General features: G+C 44.6%; 1 protein-coding gene across 1 annotated transcript in view; it reads left to right on the top strand.

The window, feature by feature from the left end:
• Positions 1-8385, top strand: part of LOC110518098 (NLR family CARD domain-containing protein 3-like) — a 188342-nt gene extending 179957 nt beyond the window's left edge. Inside the window, exons 7-9 of the mRNA XM_036939571.1 lie at positions 1295-3086; positions 7600-7643; positions 8369-8385. Coding sequence (XP_036795466.1) covers positions 1295-3086; positions 7600-7643; positions 8369-8385 — 1853 coding nt within the window. The remainder of the gene's footprint in view (positions 1-1294; positions 3087-7599; positions 7644-8368) is intronic.
• The last annotated feature ends 14464 nt before the right edge of the window (positions 8386-22849 follow it).

The following is a 22849-nucleotide window of genomic DNA, read 5'->3' as shown; positions in this document are numbered from 1 at the left end:
ACGAGTCAGAGTTATACTTAAACTACATCTTTAATAATAAGAGCAATGACTTTCAACGATGCACCGTTTCTAATGAACCATTGAAAGTGACAACACAATGGCTACTGAGATCTTTAGTAGCAAAGATACACCCCCGTAGTCGACATAACAAACCACAAGAACACAAAGTGAGACTTTATAAATGGAAAGGAGTATCCCGTAGCCAGAAAGCTATAAATTATTGTTCAGTTTGGTCCCTAAGACGAGGTTCTAATCCCGTTCCTGGTTCATAACAGAACCATTACCTCATTCTAGTTCTCTAGAATGCTCTTTAGGTTTTATCACCCAGAGAAAAATAAATCTTAATTGTTTAATTTAATCTGAAATCTCCTCTGTCAGTGTTATCTCATTGAGGCCATCCTCAGTAGAACACAATAGTCAACAGAACACTCAATTATGTCGAATAAAACAACCATTATAATGCAATACAAACATTATCACATAATCTTGCAATTTCCACGACAAGAAGTAATCCAATGTTTCGTCCACAGAAACGAACAGGAGAGGTCGGAGTCAGAGATCCTCAGTGGCCAGTCTTCCCAGAGTCATCAAACAGACCTGGCCTCCATATTCAGTGTATGTGGTCCTGTTATGTACATTTGTTTTTGTTTGCCTCAAGCAAAGTTGATCTGTCAATCATTAGTGTGTTATGAGAAAGCATTTCATCTCTTGCTTAACTTATTTACTTGATTTATTTCAGTTGCTTGAAGAGAAAATCATGACATTTGTGAAAAATGAGCTGAAGATGTTCAAGAGTATTCTTAATCCAGATCTCCCAGAAGGCTTTGAGAGTCAGAAGCAGGATAAGGAAGTGGTGGATGCTGAAGATGAGAAGCAGGAGAGCAGTGCCAGAGAGGGGGCTCTGAAGATCACACTGCACGTCCTGAGGAAAATGAACCAGAAGGAGCTTGCTGACACACTGGAGAAATGTAAGATCTATCTGTCTCATGTTGAATGATGTTTAATAACATTTAAAGGTTGTAGCTAAAGTACAGCTAAAGTAGCTGTGTAACTCAATGATATTGTGTTTTGGTGATTCATTTAGAGAGAGAGACAACATAAATTATACCATCAATAATACCAATAATATAATCAGTCACACCAGTCTGTAATGCATTATGAAAACATTTACACATTTATACAGTCATTTAAGATAATCAATTATTATAGTGTAAAACTTTATAACAGTCCTAAAATACTGTAGACATTAAAACAGACATAATATTAATATCCTCTGTGTTATTTCTTCATTCAGATGAGCTTGCTGTGATTTGCCAACGTGAACTCAAATCTAATCTAAAGAAGAAGTTTCAATGTGTATTTGAGGGGATCGCTCAACAAGGAAACCCAACAATTCTCAATAAGATCTACACAGAGCTCTACATCACAGAGGGTGGAACAGGAGAGGTTAATAATGAACATGAGCTGAGACAGATTGAGACAACAACCAGGAAACAAGCAAGACCAGAGACTGCAATCAAATGTAATGACATCTTCAAACCCTTAACTGGACAAGACAAACCTATCAGAACTGTGCTGACAAAGGGAGTCGCTGGCATTGGAAAAACAGTCTCTGTGCAGAAGTTCATTCTGGACTGGGCTGAAGGAAAAGCAAATCAGGATGTCCAATTTGTATTTTCATTCCCTTTCCGGGAGCTGAATTTGATGAAAGGGGACAAACACACTTTCATTGAACTTCTTAATCACTTCTCAATGGAAACCAAAGAATCAAGAATCTCCATCTACAACAAGTACAAAGTTCTATTCATCTTTGATGGTCTGGATGAGTGCCGACTGCCCCTAGACTTCCAGAAGAACAAGATCTGTTGTGACGTCACAGAGTCAACCTCAGTGGATGTTCTGCTGACAAATCTCATCAAGGGAAATCTGCTTCCCTCTGCTCTCCTCTGGATAACTACCCGACCTGCAGCAGCCAATAAGATCCCTTCAGGGTGTGTTGACCAGGTGACAGAGGTACGAGGGTTCAATGACCCACAGAAGGAGGAGTACTTCCGGAAGAGATTCAGTGATGAGGACCTGGCCAGCAGAATCATCTCACACATAAAGACATCAAGGAGCCTCCACATCATGTGCCACATTCCAGTCTTCTGTTGGATTTCTGCAACAGTCCTTGAACACATGCTGAAACACAAGAGAGAAGAGATGCCCAAGACTCTGACTGAGATGTACACACACCTTGTGGTGTTTCATACCAAACAGAAGAATGAAAAGTATCTTGGGAAAGAAGATCCATTTCCACACTGGAATAAAGAGAGCATTCTGTCACTGGGAAAACTGGCTTTTCAACAGCTTGTGAATGGCAATCTGATTTTCTATGAAGAAGACCTGAAAGAGGCTGGCATTGATGTCAATGAAGCCTCAGTGTACTCAGGATTGTGCACACAGCTCTTTAAAGAGGAATGTGTGCTGTACCAGGACAAGGTGTACTGCTTTGTTCATCTGAGCATTCAGGAGTTTCTGGCTGCTGTATTTGTGTTCCTCTCATTCATTAACAACAATGAGAATCTAATGGCCAATCCTCAATCAACGTCCAGGAACTTTTCTTTGAGGTTCAAACAAAGGCGTAAAGTTGCTTTCTACAAGAGTGCTGTGGATAAAGCCTTACAAAGTGAGACGGGAAACCTGGACCTTTTCCTCCGCTTCCTTCTGGGCCTCTCACTGGAGTCCAATCAGAAGCACTTACGAGGTCTACTGACAAAGACAAGAAGCAACTCAAAGAACCGTGAAAAAACAGTCAAGTACATCAAGGAGAAGATCAGGGAGAATCCCTCTTCAGAGAGGTGCATCAATCTGTTCCACTGTCTGAATGAACTGAATGACCATTCTCTAGTGGAGGAGATCCAAAGCTTCCTGAACTCAGGAAGTCTCTCAAAACCCAACCTGTCACCTGCACAGTGGTCAGCTCTGGTCTTTGTGTTGCTGACTTCAGAAAAGGAGCTGGATGTATTTGACCTGAAGAAATACTCCAGATCAGAGGAAGGTCTTCTGAGGCTGCTGCCAGTGGTCAAAGCCTCCAGAGCTGTTCTGTGAGTAAATAAAATGACATATAAGAACTAATCATCAGGAAGAAATATTCACTTTAGAGAACAATATGTGTTATAATATGTATATAATTTAACAGTGTGTTTGTGAAGTCAAGTTGAATATCAGTGTGATTTTAATATGATTTGACTCTTTGCAGGCTGTCAGGCTGTGGAGTCACAGAGGAAGGCTGTACTTCTCTGGTCTCAGCTCTGAGGTCAAACCCCTCACACCTGAGAGATCTGGATCTGAGTAACAATGACCTGAAGGATTCAGGAGTGAAGCTGCTCTCTGCTGGACTGCGGAATCCCCACTGTAAACTGGAGACTCTGAGGTCAGTATTCCTGTAGTTGGTCAACAAGTGATAACTGTTCACCAGATCCACATATCTGGTCAGTCTACTCAAATATTTGTACTATACATTTTTCTCTCTACAAGTAATATTATGATCATTTATAATAATTATACATCCATTAATTAATAGATATGGCAGGTTTCAGGACACTGATGTATCTCAATATGTTTTTAAAATATTCTGCAACTATTTTCACCACCAAAGAATAGCAGTGTGATTTTAAAATGATTTGACTCTTTACAGGCTGTCAGGCTGTGGAGTCACAGAGGAAGGCTGTACTTCTCTGGTCTCAGCTCTGAGGTCAAACCCCTCACACCTGAGAGAGCTGGATCTGAGTAACAATGACCTGAAGGATTCAGGAGTGAAGCTGCTCTCTGCTGGACTGGGGAATCCCCACTGTAAACTGGAGACTCTGAGGTCAGTATTCCTGTAGTTGGTCAACAAGTGATAACTGTTCACCAGATCCACATGTGTTTACCAGACACACATAGTCCACACCATATGTGTTTGGACAGTGAAGCTTACAGTTTTTCATTTGGTGCTCTGCTCCAGCATTTTAGATTTGAGATAGACTGTTTCATATTAAGGGACAGTACAAAATGTCACCTTGTATTTAAATGTATTTTCATAGATATATATTTTACTGTTTATAAATGAAAACACTTTATGTAGTTCTCCCATTTGAAAAAGTCATAATATTTTGGATAAATGATTTGTCATAATTTTAGTATTTGGTCCCATATTCCATGCCTGCAGTGATTACATCAAGCTTGTGATTCTACTAACTTGTTGAATTAATTTTCAGTTTGTCTTGGTTGTGTTTTAGATGTTTTCCTAATAGAAACTGAATGGTGAATAATGTCCTGTCATTTTGGAGTCACTTCACTTGTATTGTCAGTAAGAATAGAAGATGTTACTGAACACTTCTACATTCATGTGGATGCTACTATGATGATGAATAATCATGAATGAATTGTGAATGATGAATGAGAAAGTTACAGAGGCACAAAGATCAGACCCCCTCTGTTATTGGTAATGGTGAGAGGTTAGTATGTTTTGTTGTATTCTGTTATTGGTAATGGTGAGAGGTTAGCATGTTTTGTTGTAGTCTCTGTTATTGGTAATGGTGAGAGGTTAGCATGTTTTGTTGTAGTCTCTGTTATTGGTAATGGTGAGAGGTTAGCATGTTTTGTTGTAGTCTCTGTTATTGGTAATGGTGAGAGGTTAGCATGTTTTGTTGTAGTCTCTGTTATTGGTAATGGTGAGAGGTTTGCATGTTTTGTTGTAGTCTCTGTTATTGGTAATGGTGAGAGGTTACCATGTTTTGTTGTAGTCTCTGTTATTGGTAATGGTGAGAAGTTAGTATGTTTTGTTGTAGTCTCTGTTATTGGTAATGGTGAGAGGTTAGCATGTTTTGTTGTAGCCTCTGTTATTGGTATTGGTGAGAGGTTATCATGTTTTGTTGTAGCCTCTGTTATTGGTAATGGTGAGAGGTTAGCATGTTTTGTTGTAGCCTCTGTTATTGGTATGGTGAGAGGTTAGCATGTTTTGTTGTAGCCTCTGTTATTGGTAATGGTGAGAGGTTAGCATGTTTTGTTGTAGCCTCTGTTATTGGTAATGGTGAGAGGTTAGTATGCTTTGTTGTAGCCTCTGTAACTTTCTCACTCATTATTATTCATGATTCTTTCATGATTTTTCTTAATAATGGCATCATCAGGATAAATGTATTATTGTTTAGAAACATGTTATTTTTATTTTTTATTTTTTTTATTTCACCTTTATTTAACCAGGTAGGCTAGTTGAGAACAAGTTCTCATTTGCAACTGCGACCTGGCCAAGATAAGGCATAGCAGTGTGAACAGACAACACAGAGTTACACATGGAGTAAACAATTAACAAGTCAATAACACAGTAGAAAAAAGGGGAGTCTATATATACATTGTGTGCAAAAGGCATGAGAAGGTAGGCAAATAATTACAATTATGCAGATTAACACTGGAGTGATAAATGATCAGATGGTTATGTACAGGTAGAGATTGGTGTGCAAAAGAGCAGAAAAATAAAAATAAATAAATAAAAACAGTATGGGGATGAGGTAGGTGAAAATGGGTGGGCTATTTACCAATAGACTATGTACAGCTGCAGCGATCGGTTAGCTGCTCGGATAGCAGATGTTTGAAGTTGGTGAGGGAGATAAAAGTCTCCAACTTCAGCGATTTTTGCAATTCGTTCCAGTCACAGGCAGCAGAGAACTGGAACGAAAGGCGGCCAAATGAGGTGTTGGCTTTAGGGATGATCAGTGAGATACACCTGCTGGAGCGCGTGCTACGGATGGGTGTTGCCATCGTAACCAGTGAACTGAGATAAGGCGGAGCTTTACCTAGCATGGACTTGTAGATGACCTGGAGCCAGTGGGTCTGGCGACGAATATGTAGCGAGGGCCAGCCGACTAGAGCATACAAGTTGCAGTGGTGGGTGGTATAAGGTGCTTTAGTGACAAAACGGATGGCACTGTGATAAACTGCATCCAGTTTGCTGAGTAGAGTGTTGGAAGCAATTTTGTAGATGACGTCGCCAAAGTCGAGGATCGGTAGGATAGTCAGTTTTACTAGGGTAAGTTTGGCGGCGTGAGTGAAGGAGGCTTTGTTGCGGAATAGAAAGCCGACTCTTGATTTGATTTTCGATTGGAGATGTTTGATATGGGTCTGGAAGGAGAGTTTAGAGTCTAGCCAGACACCTAGGTACTTATAGTACTTATATTATCTACTCTCTTAGACAGAAAAGTACTCCACTCATCATCCACCATTTTATTATTGGGCAAAACACAACCAAAACAAACTGCAAATGCAACCAACGAGTTTACGACAAAAAACTAAATTTTTGACTATTTTAATATACTATGAGTGAATTGTTCAGAATACTTAAGACTTCTTCAAATGGGGAGACTGGAAACATAAATTGTTTTCATTTTTAATAGTGAAACACATATGTCTTAAAATATCCTCAAATTAAAGGTGACATTATAAACTGTCACCTCATATGAAACATTTGACCTCAAATCCAAAATGTTGGAGAATAGAGCCACATTTAAAATGTTAGCTTCACTGTCAAAATAGATTGGATGTGGACTGTATACTCAATACAATCTAAATCTGATTCCTCACTGTCTAAATAGATATGATGTGGACTGTATACTCAATACAATCTAAATCTGATACCTCACTGTCTAAATAGATATGGTGTGGACTGTATACTCAATACAATCTAAATCTGATACCTCACTGTCTAAATAGATATGGTGTGGACTGTATACTCAATACAATCTAAATCTGATTCCTCACTGTCTAAATAGATATGGTGTGGACTGTATACTCAATACAATCTAAATCTGATTCCTCACTGTCTAAATAGATATAGTGTGGACTGTATACTCAATACAATCTAAATCTGATACCTCACTGTCAAAATAGATATGTTGTGGACTGTATACTCAATACAATCTAAATCTGATTCCTCACTGTCTAAATAGATATGGTGTGGACTGTATACTCAATACAATCTAAATCTGATACCTCACTGTCTAAATAGATATGGTGTGGACTGTATACTCAATACAATCTAAATCTGATTCCTCACTGTCTAAATAGATATGGTGTGGACTGTATACTCAATACAATCTAAATCTGATACCTCACTGTCTAAATAGATATGGTGTGGACTGTATACTCAATACAATCTAAATCTGATTCCTCACTGTCTAAATAGATATGGTGTGGACTGTATACTCAATACAATCTAAATCTGATACATCACTGTCTAAATAGATATGGTGTGGACTGTATACTCAATACAATCTAAATCTGATTCCTCACTGTCTAAATAGATATGGTGTGGACTGTATACTCAATACAATCTAAATCTGATTCCTCACTGTCTGTCTTCTGACTGATACTGCTTTTTAAACTGGTCTGGTCAGTCTACTATAATATTTGTACTATACATGTTTCTATCTGCAGGCAATACTTTGATCATTTGTCATTTTTTATGATGATACATTACTTTACGAATAGATATGGAAGGTTCCATATGTTGAAAAAATATACTGCCACTATTTTCACCACCAAAGAATAGCAGTGTGATTTTAAAATTATTTGACTTTGCAGGCTGTCAGGCTGTCTAGTCACAGAGGAAGGCTGTGCTTCTCTGGTCTCAGCTCTGGAGTCAAACCCCTCACACCTGAGAGAGCTGGATCTGAGTAACAATGACCTGAAGGATTCAGGAGTGAAGCTGCTCTCTGATGGACTGGGGAATCCCCACTGTAAACTGGAGACTCTGAGGTCAGTATTACTGTAGTTGGTCAACAAGTGTTAACTGTTCACCAGATCCACATGTGTTTACCAGACACACATAGTCCACACAATATGTGTTTGGACAGTGAAGCTTACAGTTTTACATTTGGTGCTCTGCTCCAGCATTTTGGATTTGAGATAGATTTTTACATATATTAGGCAACAGAATGTCTCCTTCTAGATATCTGTATTTTTTTATTTGAATGTAACTTTTTTAAACTAGGCAACAAGTCAGTTAAGAACAAATTCTTATTTACAATGAGCCTAGGAACAGTGGGTTAACTGCGTGTTCAGGGGCAGAACGACATATTTGTACCTTGTCAGCTCTGGGATTCTATCCTGCAACCTTTCGGTTACTAGTCCAACGCTCTAACCACTAGACTACCTGCTCTAACCACTAGACTAGCTGCCACCCACAAATTGTATGTATCTTGTTCTCCCATTTAAGAAGTCATAATTATTTGGACAAATTCACTTATAGTGTATTGAAGTAGTCATAAGTTTAGTATTTGGTCCCATATTCCATGCTTGCAGTGATTACATCAATCTTGTGATTCTACTAACTTGGTGAATGCATTTGCAGGCTGTCAGGCTGTCTAGTCACAGAGGAAGGCTGTGCTTCTCTGGTCTCAGCTCTGAGGTCAAACCCCTCACACCTGAGAGAGCTGGACCTGAGCTACAATCACCCAGGAGACTCAGGAGTCAGACTGCTCTCTGCTGGACTGGAGGATCCACACTGCAGACTGGAGAAACTCAAGTATGTAGAGGGTTTATGTCAATGTTCATATCAGACATGTTTGACTTATAAGGCTGGTTAGGACAAACATTCTTACCACCACTTGGACAAAGTTATAAGTTACTGTGTGTGTGTGTGTGTGTGTATGTGTGTGTGTGTGTGTGTGTGTGTGTGTGTGTGTGTGTGTGTGTGTGTGTGTGTGTGTGTGTGTGTGTGTGTGTGTGTGTGTGTGTGTGTATCCCTCAATGACTGTCTGTTCTTCTGCTTACCGCTACAGTGTGGAACATGGTGGAGAGAACAGAATGAAACCTGGGCTTAGAAAATGTGAGTGTTGACTGCTGTGAAGAATATGACTAAGAATAAGTCTTAATTCAAGTTAAGTCAAAGTCAAAGACCACCATCATTACTTACTTGGTCATATTAAATATCAGCTGTAGTTCTACAGAAGCAGAAATCAGGGACACCAAAGTTTACAAAGAGTTGCTTTGACTGTGTGTGTGTGTGTGTGTGTGTGCGTGTGTGCGTGCGCGCGTGCGTGCGTGCGTGTGTGTGTGTGTGTCTCAGTGTGTTTGTGTGTGTGTGTGTGTGTGTGTGTGTGTGTTCAGGGTGTGTGTGTAATTAATGGGAATAAGTGTGTTTTATATTACCATACAGTATAACATATGATCATTCAAGTTACCTTCTAGTTGAGAACACCTTTATTTAACCAGGTAGGCTAGTTGAGAACACCTTTATTTAACCAGGTAGGCTAGTTGAGAACACCTTTATTTAACCAGGTAGGCTAGTTGAGAACATCTTTATTTAACCAGGTAGGCTAGTTGAGAACACCTTTATTTAACCAGGTAGGCTAGTTGAGAACACCTTTATTTAAGGTAGGCTAGTTGAGAACACCTTTATTTAACCAGAGGAGGTAGGCGAATAATTACAATTTTGCAGATTAACACTGGAGTGATAAATGATCAGATGGTCATGTACAGGTAGAGATACTGGTGTGCAAAAGAGCAGAAAAGTAAATAAATAAAAACAGTATGGGGTAAAATTGTGTGGGCTATTTACCGATAGACTATGTACAGCTGCAGCGATCGGTTAGCTGCTCAGATAGCAGATGTTTGAAATTGGTGAGGGAGATAAAAGTCTCCAACTTCAGCGATTTTTGCAAATCGTTCCAGTCAGAGGCAGCAGAGAACTGGAACGAAAGGCGGCCAAATGAGGTGTTGGCTTTAGGGATGATCAGTGAGATACACCTGCTGGAGCGCGTGCTACGTGTGGGTGTTGCCATCGTGACCAGTGAACTGACCTAGAAACACCTACATTAAATGAATTAGTGAAAAGTTAGTTAACATTCTATAGTGAATGATGATGATTTCTAATATTGTGTCTGGTTTCATCCATCAGATGTCTGTGATCTCACACTGGACCCAAACACAGTAAACCGTCTCCTCTCTCTGTCTGAGGAGAACAGAAAGGTGACATGTAGGAGAGAGGAGCAGCCGTCTCCTGATCACCCAGAGAGATTTGAGGACTGTGAACAGGTGCTGTGTAGAGAGGGTCTGACTGGGCGCTGTTACTGGGAGGTAGAGTGGAGTGGAAGAGGGGCTGTTATAGGAGTGACATGTAAAGGAATCAGCAGGAGAGGAAGGGGTGATGACTGTTGTCTTGGAGGGAATGACAAGTCCTGGAGGCTGTTCTGCTCTGACAACAGTTACTCTGCCTGGCACAATAAGATTCCCACTACCATAGACGTCCGCCCCTCCAGCTCCCACAGAGTAGGAGTATATCTGGACTGGCCAGCCGGCACTCTGTCCTTCTATAGAGTCTCCTCTGACACACTGACCCACCTGATCACATTCACCTCCACATTCACTGAGCCCCTCTATCCAGGGTTTAGAGTTTTCAATGACTCCTCAGTGTCCCTGGAAACAATAACCTGAAACACACACACACTGACACGCACACACATACACACTGACACACACACACACACACACTGGACTCACACACACACTGGACTCACTGGACACACTTATTTGGGGAGGACAGCTTCTATCCCAGTTATAACCGCCTGTTAAATCAGTTTCTTGGCCACAGGTTCTAGAACAGCTTCTATCCCATTTCTATCTGCCTGTTAAATCAGTTTCTGGATCACAGGTTCTAGAACATCTTCTATCCCAGTTCTATCTGCCTGTTAAATCAGTTTCTGGATCACAGGTTCTAGAACAGCTTCTATCCCAGTTCTATCTGCCTGTTAAATCAGTTTCTGGACCACAGGTTATAGAACAGCTTCTATCCCAGTTCTATCTGCCTGTTAATGCAGTTTCTGGACCACAGGTTCTAGAACAGCTTCTATCCCAGTTCTATCTGCCTGTTAAATCAGTTTCTGGATCACAGGTTCTAGAACAGCTTCTATCCCAGTTCTATCTGCCTGCTAAATCAGTTTCTGGACTACAGGTTCTAGAACAGCTTCTATCCCAGTTCTATCTACCTGTTAAATCATCAACCTAAACTGTTTCCATCAGACTATTAGAACATGACTGAACCTTTTGGTTCCTTTTCTGATCTTTTACCACTTTGCATTTTTATGAACAATTTTACTGTTTGTGTTTGTACCACAGGAGGTTGGTGGGACCTTAATTGGGGAGGACAGGCTTGTAATGGCTGGAGGGGAATAAGTGGAATGGTATCAAACACGTGGTTTCCATGTGTTCCATTTCATTCACTCTGTTCCAGACATTATTATGAGCCGTCCTCCCCTCAGCAGCCTCCTCTGGTATGTACTGTCCTATATGTGAGAGAGCTCCCAACAAGGAATTACAATGTATGTATTACTTTTAATACCTGCAAATAAACTACTAGAACTCCTTATGAATGTCTGCAGCCGACTAGGCTGTTGGCGTCTGACAAGAGGTGAAAATATTACAGGAATATTCTGCAAATGTTGAGGAAGACGTCACTCAATCCACCCAAAACAACATGCAGTCTTTCCACAAGACTCCCATGAAGTTATAGTGTGACGTTATGAGTTGACGTTAAAGTAACATTCTCAGAACATACTGCACTTGTTTTATACTGTTTTAGATGGATCCTCTGTTTATCATCTTGTTTTATAGTGTTTTAGATGGATCCTCTGTTTATCATCTTGTTTTATAGTGTTTTAGATGGATCCTCTGTTTATCATCTTGTTTTATACTGTTTTAGATGCATCCTCTGTTTATCATCTTGTTTTATACTGTTTTAGATGCATCCTCTGTTTCAACATTTAAACTCTAAAATTTAAACAATTTAAACAATAACACCGTTAAAATACCAATGTGATCATTTGTTGTACGTCTTTTATGTTGAATAACAAATAGTACAATTATGTATGGACATACGCTCCACATACACTGCTGATGTCGCAGAAAGGCCATAAAGATCATCAAGGACAACAACCACCCGAGCCACTGCCTGTTCACCCCGCTATCATCCAGAAGGCGAAGTCAGTACAGGTGCATCATCACCACCCGAGCCACTGCCTGTTCACCCTGCTGTCATCCAGAAGGCGAAGTCAGTACAGGTGCATCATCACCACCCGAGCCACTGCCTGTTCACCCCGCTATCATCCAGAAGGCGAAGTCAGTACAGGTGCATCATCACCACCCGAGCCACTGCCTGTTCACCCCGCTATCATCCAGAAGGAGAGGTCAGTACAGGTGCATCATCACCACCCGAGCCACTGCCTGTTCACCCTGCTATCATCCAGAAGGCGAAGTCAGTACAGGTGCATCAAAGCAGGGACCGAGAGACTGAAAAACAGCTTCTATCTTAAGGCAATCAGACTGTTTATCAGCCACCACTAACATTGAGTGGCTGCTGCCAACATACTGACTCAACTCCAGCCACTTTAATAATGGAAATTGATGGAAATTGATGGACAAAAATGCATCACTAGCCACTTTACAATGCCACCTAATATAATGTGTACATACCCTACATTACTCATCTCATGGGTATATACTGTACTCGATACCATCTACTGCATCTTGCCTATGCCGTTCTGTACCATCACTCATTCATGTATGTTTATGTACATATTCTTTATCCCTTTACACTTGTGTATATAAGGTCATTGTTGTGAAATCGTTAGGTTAGATTACTCGTTGGTTATTACTGCATTGTCGGAACTAGAAGCACAAGCATTTCGCTAAACTCGCATTAACATCTGCTAACCATGTGTATGTGACAAATAAAATGTGATTTTAGTTTATTTAGTTGTACAAGTATACAAGAAGATATTGTATTTTTCATAATAAAACATAATTGAAACAAGAAAAGGCATGTTAATTGTGAAAACAATTTTGTTTTTGATTTTACATTGCCTCTCCCAGTTGCAGGTTGATGTTTGTCATGAATCTTGACCTGGAGGCAGAACTGCGTGATTTCCTCCAGATATTTAGAACCTGTTGATGCTAGGGGGCAGCATTTTCACTTTTGGATGAAAGGCGTGCCCAGAGTGAACTGCCTCCTACTCAGTCCCAGATGGGAATATATGCATAATATTATTACTGGTGGATAGAAAACACTCTGAAGTTTCTAAAACTGTTTGAATTATGTCTGTGAGTATAACAGAACTCATGTGGCAGACAAAAACCTGAGAAGAATTCCAAACAGGAAGTGAGAACTCAATTTAGAAAACAGTGCCATTGGATGTCCACCTTAGATATGGATGAGCATGCACTTCCTAGGGCTTCCACAAGATGTCACCGTCTTTAGATTCTGGTTTCATGATTCTACTATAAAGGTGGGGCTCATAATAGCTCTTTGAGTGGGTGGTCTGGCAGAAAGCCTCGGTCTCGTTACACGCGGTCACGAGAGAGTGTCCTCCCGTTCCTATGCTTTTCTTCAGACAATGAAATTCTCCGGTTGGAACCTTATTGCTGATTAATGTTTAAAACATCCTAAATATGGATTGCATACATCATTTGACTTGTTTCTACGACCTGTAACGGAACTTTTTTGAGTTTTGGTCTGGAGGAATTGCTCGTGCTTTTTGAGGATTGAATGCTGGGCTGAACAAGCCAACAACAAGTGGCTAAATTATGGGCTTTTTGGAACTTTATGGAACAAATCAGTCATTTATTATTGAACTGGGATTCCTGGAACTGCCTTCTGATTCAAAGGTAAGTGAATATTTATAGTGTTTTTTGTAGCTTCTGTTGATGCCAAAATGGCGGCTATTTCTTTGGGTTCTGAGAGCCATTCTCAGATTATTATTTTTCCATACAATTAAAAAAAAATTCTAACACAGTGAGCATAGAGGATACATTTATCTTTAATTCTGTGAATAACACTTGCATCTTTTATCAATGTTTATTGTGAGTATTTCTGCAAAATCACCGAATGTTTTGGAATCAAGACATTACTGCACGTAACGCGCCAATGTAAACTGCGATTTTTTTTATATATATATGCACATTATCGAACAAAACACACAATACATGTATAACATGATGCCCTATGAGTGTCATCTGATCGAGATAATCAAAGGTTAGTGATTCATTTTATCTATATTTATGCTTTTGTGACTGAAAAATCGCTGTGTGTATTTTTGAATTTGGTGGTCATCTAACGTAAATATATGTTGTGTTTTCTCTGTAAAAATCAGATACGATGGGTAGATTAACAAGATGTTTATCTTTCATTTGCTGTATTGGATTGTTAATGTGTGAAAGTTAAATATTTCTAAAGAATATTTTTTCAGCTGAATGGGAGGGGGTGTTCCCTTTAGGGAACTCCTTGTGCCCCCTAGCCCCAGCTCCAAAGTAAAATTGGCTGTAGGATTAAAATCAGATTGTATTACTTTGTGCCTGTGTCAGCTAGTGACCACTTTGCTGAACTGCCTCCAGGGCAAGATTCATGACAATAAATGCCAACCTGCCTCCCAGTCATCCTCTCCTTATCTTTACAAGGCTGTAGAACATACAAGTTAGTGATGTGGGGGTTCTCTCATAACCCTCAGTTCCCAGGTGGGTAGATGGCAGGTTGAATAAAGAGAAGCTAGTGATGTGGGGGTTCTCTCATAACCCTCAGTCCCCAGGTGGGTAGATGGCAGGTTGAATAAAGAGAAGCTAATGATGTGGGGGTTCTCTCATAACCCTCAGTCCCCAGGTGGGTAGATGGCAGGTTGAATAAAGAGAAGCTAGTGATGTGGGGGTTCTCTAATAACCCTCAGTCCCCAGGTGGGTAGATAGCAGGTTGTATAAATAGAAGCTAGTGATGTGGGGGTTCTCTCATAACCCTCAGTCCCCAGGTGGGTAGATGGCAGGTTGAATAAAGAGAAGCTAGTGATGTGGAGGTTCTCTCATAACCCTCAGTCCCCAGGTGGGTAGATGGCAGGTTGAATAAAGAGAAAACAATAGGCTATATAACAAAATCCATGAATGTATAATTATTGTATAATTTCCACAAAACATTAAGGACACCTTTCTTTCCATGACAAACTGACCAGGCGCAACGCAATATTAGGAAGGTATCCTTAATATTTTGTTCACTCAGTGGTTCTGACCCTTTACATAACAGACAATCCTCTTTGCCAGGAACCTTCTTAAGCGCTTGAAATTTTCCCAAATGCTTCCACACTGATGCTCTCTCACAGCTGCTCCAGGGCCTCATGGGTTGAGGAGTCATTCTCTTCTAACCTAATCACAGCTGCTCCAGGGCCTCATGGGTTGAGGAGTCATTCTCTTCTAACCTAATCACAGCTGCTCCAGGGCCTCATGGGTTGAGGAGTCATTCTCTTCTAACCTAATCACAGCTGCTCCAGGGCCTCTTGGGTTGAGGAGTCATTCTCTTCTAACCTAATCACAGCTGCTCCAGGGCCTCATGGGTTGAGGAGTCATTCTCTTCTAACATAGTCACAGCTGCTCCAGGGCCTCATGGGTTGAGGAGTCATTCTCTTCTAACCTAATCACAGCTGCTCCAGGGCCTCTTGGGTTGAGGAGTCATTCTCTTCTAACCTAATCACAGCTGCTCCAGGGCATCATGGGTTGAGGAGTCATTCTCTTCTAACCTAATCACAGCTGCTCCAGAGCCTCTTTGGTTGAGGAGTCATTCTCTTCTAACCTAATCACAGCTGCTCCAGGGCCTCTTGAGTTGAGGAGTCATTCTCTTCTAACCTAATCACAGCTGCTCCAGAGCCTCTTTGGTTGAGGAGTCATTCTCTTCTAACCTAATCACAGCTGCTCCAGGGCCTCTTGGGTTGAGGAGTCATTCTCTTCATTCTAATCACAGCTGCTCCAGGGCCTCTTGGGTTGAGGAGTCATTCTCTTCTAACCTAATCACAGCTGCTCCAGGGCCTCTTGGGTTGAGGAGTCATTCTCTTCTAACCTAATCACAGCTGCTCCAGGGCCTCTTGGGTTGAGGAGTCATTCTCTTCTAACCTAATCACAGCTGCTCCAGGGCCTCTTGGTTTGAGGAGTCATTCTCTTCTAACCAAATCACAGCTGCTCCAGGGCCTCTTGGTTTGAGGAGTCATTATCTTCTAACCTAATCACAAACAAAGACAAGATTCAAACAGATATACATGATGGTCACAATAGGGGAGGGGAGGTAGGGGTGAGGAGGGTGGGGCATAGGGAAGGTAGGGGAGAGGAGGGGGGCATAGGGAAGGAAGGGGAGAGGAGGGTGGGGCATAGGGAAGGTAGGGGAGAGGAGGGGGGCATAGGGAAGGTAGGGGAGAGGAGGGGGGCATAGGGAAGGTAGGGGTGAGGAGGGTGGGGCATAGGGAAGGTAGGGGAGAGGAGGGGGGCATAGGGAAGGTAGGGGAGAGGAGGGTGGGGCATAGGGAAGGTAGGGGAGAGGAGGGGGGCATAGGGAAGGTAGGGGAGAGGAGGGGGAGGCATAGGGAAGGTAGGGGAGAAGAAGGGGGGCATAGGGAAGGTAGGGGAGAGGAGGGGGGTATAGGGAAGGTAGGGGAGAGGAGGGTGGGGCGTAGGGAAGGTAGGGGACAGGAGGGGGCATAGGGAATTTAGGGGAGAGGAGGGGGAGGCATAGGGAAGGTAGGGGAGAGGAGGGGGAGGCATAGGGAAGGTAGGGGAGAGGAGGGGGGGCATAGGGAAGGTAGGGGAGAGGAGGGGGGTATAGGGAAGGTAGGGGAGAGGAGGGGGGGACCGTAGGGAAGGTAGAGGAGAGGAGAGGGAGGCATAGGGAAGAGAGGGTAGAGGAGGGGGGTCATAGGGAAGTTGGGGAGAGGAGGGGGGCAAAGAGGGGAGAGGAGGGGGGCATAGGGAAAGTAGGGGAGAGGAGGGGGGGGCATAGGGAAGGTAGGGGAGAGGAGGCGGGGCATAGAGAAGAGAGGGGAGAGGAGGGGGCATAGGGAAGGTAGGGGAGAGGAGGGGGGCATAGGGAAGGTAGGGGAGAGGAGGGGGGCATAGAGAAGAGAGGGGAGAGGAGGGGGAGCTATAGGGAAGGTAGAGGAGAGGAGGGGGGCATAGGGAAGGTAGAGGAGAGGAGGGGGGGGCATAGGGAAGGTAGAGGAGAGGAGGGGGGGCATAGGGAAGGTAGAGTAGAGGAGGGGGGGCATAGGGAAGGTAGAGGAGAGGAGTGGGGGAATAGGGAAGGTAGTGGAGAGGAGGGGGAGGCATAGGGAAGGTAGGGGAGAGGAGGGGGAGGCATAGGGAAGGTAGGGGAGAGGAGGGGGGCAAAGGGAAGGTAGGGGAGAGGAGGGGGAGGCATAGGGAAGGTAGGGGAGAGGAGGGGGGCAAAGGGAAGGGACTTCCTCCATATCAGGTAAGAAAGCAGCCGCAGTCTACCGTCACCAACTTACCAGACTGACTGAGTTCTGAACAACCATCGCTGGCCTCTGATCCTGTCAGGTAGCAGCCTCAGTCTACCGTCACCAGCTTACCAGACTGACTGAGTTCTGAACAACCATCGCTGTCCTCTGATCCTGTCAGGTAGCAGCCGCAGTCTACCGTCACCAACTTACCAGACTGACTGAGTTCTGAACAACCATCGCTGTCCTCTGAGTCTTCATCTGTAGGCAAGTCAATCTGATCCTCACATAGGAGCCAGGTGGGAGTTTCCAAAGAAAACCCGTATGTCTTTGACAGACTGTGGTCCAACACACCCATCAGGGGATCTGACTGTCTACAACACTGTGGTCCATCAGGGGATCTGACTGTCTACAACACTGTGGTCTAACACACCCATCAGGGGGTCTGACTGTCTACAACACTGTGGTCCAACACACCCATCAGGGGTCTGACTGTCTACAACACTGTGGTCCAGGGGGCCTGACTGTCTACAACACTGTGGTCCATCAGGGGATCTGACTGTCTACAACACTGTGGTCCAACACACCCATCAGGGGATCTGACTGTCTACAACACTGTGGTCCATCAGGGGATCTGACTGTCTACAACACTGTGGTCCAACAGGGGATCTGACTGTCTACAACACTGTGGTCCAACACACCCATCAGGGGATCTGACTGTCTACAACACTGTGGTCCAACAGGGGATCTGACTGTCTACAACACAGTGGTCCAACACACCCATCAGGGGAACTGACTGTCTACAACACTGTGGTCCAACAGGGGATCTGACTGTCTACAGCACTGTGGTCCATCAGGGGATCTGACTGTCTACAACACTGTGGTCCATCAGGGGATCTGACTGTCTACAACACTGTGGTCCAACACACCCATCAGGGGATCTAACTGTCTACAACACTGTGGTACAACAGGGGATCTGACTGTCTACAACACTGTGGTCCAACACACCCATCAGGGGACCTGACTGTCTACAACACTGTGGTCCATCACGCCCATCAGGGGATCTGACTGTCTACAACACTGTGGTCCAACACACTCATCAGAGGATCTGAATGTCTACAACACTGTGGTCCAACAGGGGATCTGACTGTCTACAACACTGTGGTCCATCACACCCATCAGGGGATCTGACTGTCTACAACACTGTGGTCCATCAGGGGATCTGACTGTCTACAACACTGTGGTCCAACACAACCATCAGGGGGTCTGACTGTCTACAACAATGTGGTCCAGGGGGTCTGACTGTCTACAACACTGTGGTCCATCAGGGGATCTGACTGTCTACAACACTGTGGTCCAACACACCCATCAGGGGGTCTGACTGTCTACAACACTGTGGTCCAACACACCCATCAGGGGATCTGACTGTCTACAACACTGTGGTCCATCAGGGGAGCTGACTGTCTAGAACACTTTGGTCCATCAGGGGATCTGACTGTCTACAACACTGTGGTCCATAAGGGGATCTGACTGTCTACAACACTGTGGTCCAACACACCCATCAGGGGATCTGACTGTCTACAACACTGTGGTCCATCAGGGGATCTGACTGTCTACAACACTGTGGTCCAACACACCCATCAGGGGATCTGACTGTCTACAGCACTGTGGTCCATCAGGGGATCTGACTGTCTACAACACTGTGGTCCATCAGGGGATCTGACTGTCTACAACACTGTGGTCCAACACACCCATCAGGGGATCTGACTGTCTACAGCACTGTGGTCCATCAGAGGATCTGACTGTCTACAACACTGTGGTTCATCAGGGGATCTGACTGTCTACAACACTGTGGTCCAACACACCCATCAGGGGATCTGACTGTCTACAGCACTGTGGTCCATCACAACCATCAGGGGATCTAACTGTCTACAACACTGTGGTACAACAGGGGATCTGACTGTCTACAACACTGTGGTCCAACACACCCATCAGGGGACCTGACTGTCTACAACACTGTGGTCCATCAGGGGATCTGACTGTCTACAACACTGTGGTCCAACACACCCATCAGGGGATCTGACTGTCTACAGCACTGTGGTCCAACACACCCATCAGGGGATCTGACTGTCTACAACACTGTGGTCCAACACACCCATCAGGGGATCTGACTGTCTACAACACTGTGGTCCAACACACCCATCAGGGGATCTGACTGTCTACAGCACTGTGGTCCAACACACCCATCAGGGGATCTGACTGTCTACAACACTGTGGTCCATCAGGGGATCTGACTGTCTACAACACTGTGGTCCAACACACCCATCAGGGGATCTGACTGTCTACAACACTGTGGTCCAACACACCCATCAGGGGATCTGACTGTCTACAACACTGTGGTCCAAGGGGTCTGACTGTCTACAACACTGTGGTCCAACACACCCATCAGGGGATCTGACTGTCTACAACACTGTGGTCCATCAGGGGATCGAACTGTCTACAACACTGTGGTCCATAAGGGATCTGACTGTCTACAACACTGTGGTCCAACACACCCATCAGGGGATCAGACTGTCTACAACACTGTGGTCCATCACACCCATCAGGGGATCTGACTGTCTACAACACTGTGATCCATCAGGGGATCTGACTGTCTACAACACTGTGGTCCAACACACCCATCAGGTGATCTGACTGTCTACAACACTGTGGTCCAAGGGGTCTGACTGTCTACAACACTGTGGTCCAACACACCCATCAGGGGATCTGACTGTCTACAACACTGTGGTCCATCAGGGGATCGAACTGTCTACAACACTGTGGTCCATAAGGGATCTGACTGTCTACAACACTGTGGTCCAACACACCCATCAGGGGATCAGACTGTCTACAACACTGTGGTCCATCACACCCATCAGGGGATCTGACTGTCTACAACACTGTGATCCATCAGGGGATCTGACTGTCTACAACACTGTGGTCCAACAGGGGATCTGACTGTCTACAACACTGTGGTCCAACACACCCATCAGGGGATCTGACTGTCTACAACACTGTGGTCCAACAGGGGATCTGACTGTCTACAACACAGTGGTCCAACACACCCATCAGGGGAACTGACTGTCTACAACACTGTGGTCCAACAGGGGATCTGACTGTCTACAGCACTGTGGTCCATCAGGGGATCTGACTGTCTACAACACTGTGGTCCATCAGGGGATCTGACTGTCTACAACACTGTGGTCCAACACACCCATCAGGGGATCTGACTGTCTACAGCACTGTGGTCCATCACACCCATCAGGGGATCTAACTGTCTACAACACTGTGGTACAACAGGGGATCTGACTGTCTACAACACTGTGGTCCAACACACCCATCAGGGGACCTGACTGTCTACAACACTGTGGTCCATCACGCCCATCAGGGGATCTGACTGTCTACAACACTGTGGTCCAACACACTCATCAAAGGATCTGAATGTCTACAACACTGTGGTCCAACAGGGGATCTGACTGTCTACAACACTGTGGTCCATCACACCCATCAGGGGATCTGACTGTCTACAACACTGTGGTCCATCAGGGGATCTGACTGTCTACAACACTGTGGTCCAACACAACCATCAGGGGGTCTGACTGTCTACAACACTGTGGTCCAGGGGGTCTGACTGTCTACAACACTGTGGTCCATCAGGGGATCTGACTGTCTACAACACTGTGGTCCAACACACCCATCAGGGGGTCTGACTGTCTACAACACTGTGGTCCAACACACCCATCAGGGGATCTGACTGTCTACAACACTGTGGTCCATCAGGGGAGCTGACTGTCTAGAACACTTTGGTCCATCAGGGGATCTGACTGTCTACAACACTGTGGTCCATAAGGGGATCTGACTGTCTACAACACTGTGGTCCAACACACCCATCAGGGGATCTGACTGTCTACAACACTGTGGTCCATCAGGGGATCTGACTGTCTACAACACTGTTTTCCAACACACCCATCAGGGGATCTGACTGTCTACAGCACTGTGGTCCATCAGGGGATCTGACTGTCTACAACACTGTGGTCCATCAGGGGATCTGACTGTCTACAACACTGTGGTCCAACACACCCATCAGGGGATCTGACTGTCTACAGCACTGTGGTCCATCAGGGGATCTGACTGTCTACAACACTGTGGTTCATCAGGGGATCTGACTGTCTACAACACTGTGGTCCAACACACCCATCAGGGGATCTGACTGTCTACAGCACTGTGGTCCATCACAACCATCAGGGGATCTAACTGTCTACAACACTGTGGTACAACAGGGGATCTGACTGTCTACAACACTGTGGTCCAACACACCCATCAGGGGACCTGACTGTCTACAAAACTGCGGTCCATCAGGGGATCTGACTGTCTACAACACTGTGGTCCAACACAACCATCAGGGGATCTGACTGTCTACAGCACTGTGGTCCAACACACCCATCAGGTGATCTGACTGTCTACAACACTGTGGTCCAACACACCCATCAGGGGATCTGACTGTCTACAACACTGTGGTCCATCAGGGGATCGAACTGTCTACAACACTGTGGTCCATCAGGGATCTGACTGTCTACAACACTGTGGTCCAACACACCCATCAGGGGATCAGACTGTCTACAACACTGTGGTCCATCACACCCATCAGGGGATCTGACTGTCTACAACACTGTGATCCATCAGGGGATCTGACTGTCTACAACACTGTGGTCCAACAGGGGATCTGACTGTCTACAACACTGTGGTCCAACACACCCATCAGGGGATCTGACTGTCTACAACACTGTGGTCCAACAGGGGATCTGACTGTCTACAACACAGTGGTCCAACACACCCATCAGGGGAACTGACTGTCTACAACACTGTGGTCCAACAGGGGATCTGACTGTCTACAGCACTGTGGTCCATCAGGGGATCTGACTGTCTACAACACTGTGGTCCATCAGGGGATCTAACTGTCTACAACACTGTGGTCCAACACACCCATCAGGGGATCTGACTGTCTACAGCACTGTGGTCCATCACACCCATCAGGGGATCTAACTGTCTACAACACTGTGGTACAACAGGGGATCTGACTGTCTACAACACTGTGGTCCAACACACCCATCAGGGGACCTGACTGTCTACAACACTGTGGTCCATCACGCCCATCAGGGGATCTGACTGTCTACAACACTGTGGTCCAACACACTCATCAGAGGATCTGAATGTCTACAACACTGTGGTCCAACAGGGGATCTGACTGTCTACAACACTGTGGTCCATCACACCCATCAGGGGATCTGACTGTCTACAACACTGTGGTCCATCAGGGGATCTGACTGTCTACAACACTGTGGTCCAACACAACCATCAGGGGGTCTGACTGTCTACAACACTGTGGTCCAGGGGGTCTGACTGTCTACAACACTGTGGTCCATCAGGGGATCTGACTGTCTACAACACTGTGGTCCAACACACCCATCAGGGGGTCTGACTGTCTACAACACTGTGGTCCAACACACCCATCAGGGGATCTGACTGTCTACAACACTGTG

This window comes from Oncorhynchus mykiss, chromosome 12, assembly GCF_013265735.2.
Source record: "Oncorhynchus mykiss isolate Arlee chromosome 12, USDA_OmykA_1.1, whole genome shotgun sequence".
Classification (NCBI taxonomy): Eukaryota; Metazoa; Chordata; class Actinopteri; order Salmoniformes; family Salmonidae; genus Oncorhynchus; species Oncorhynchus mykiss.
The sequence above is the reverse complement of the archived record's forward strand: the minus strand, read 5'-3'. Positions and strand labels throughout refer to the sequence as shown.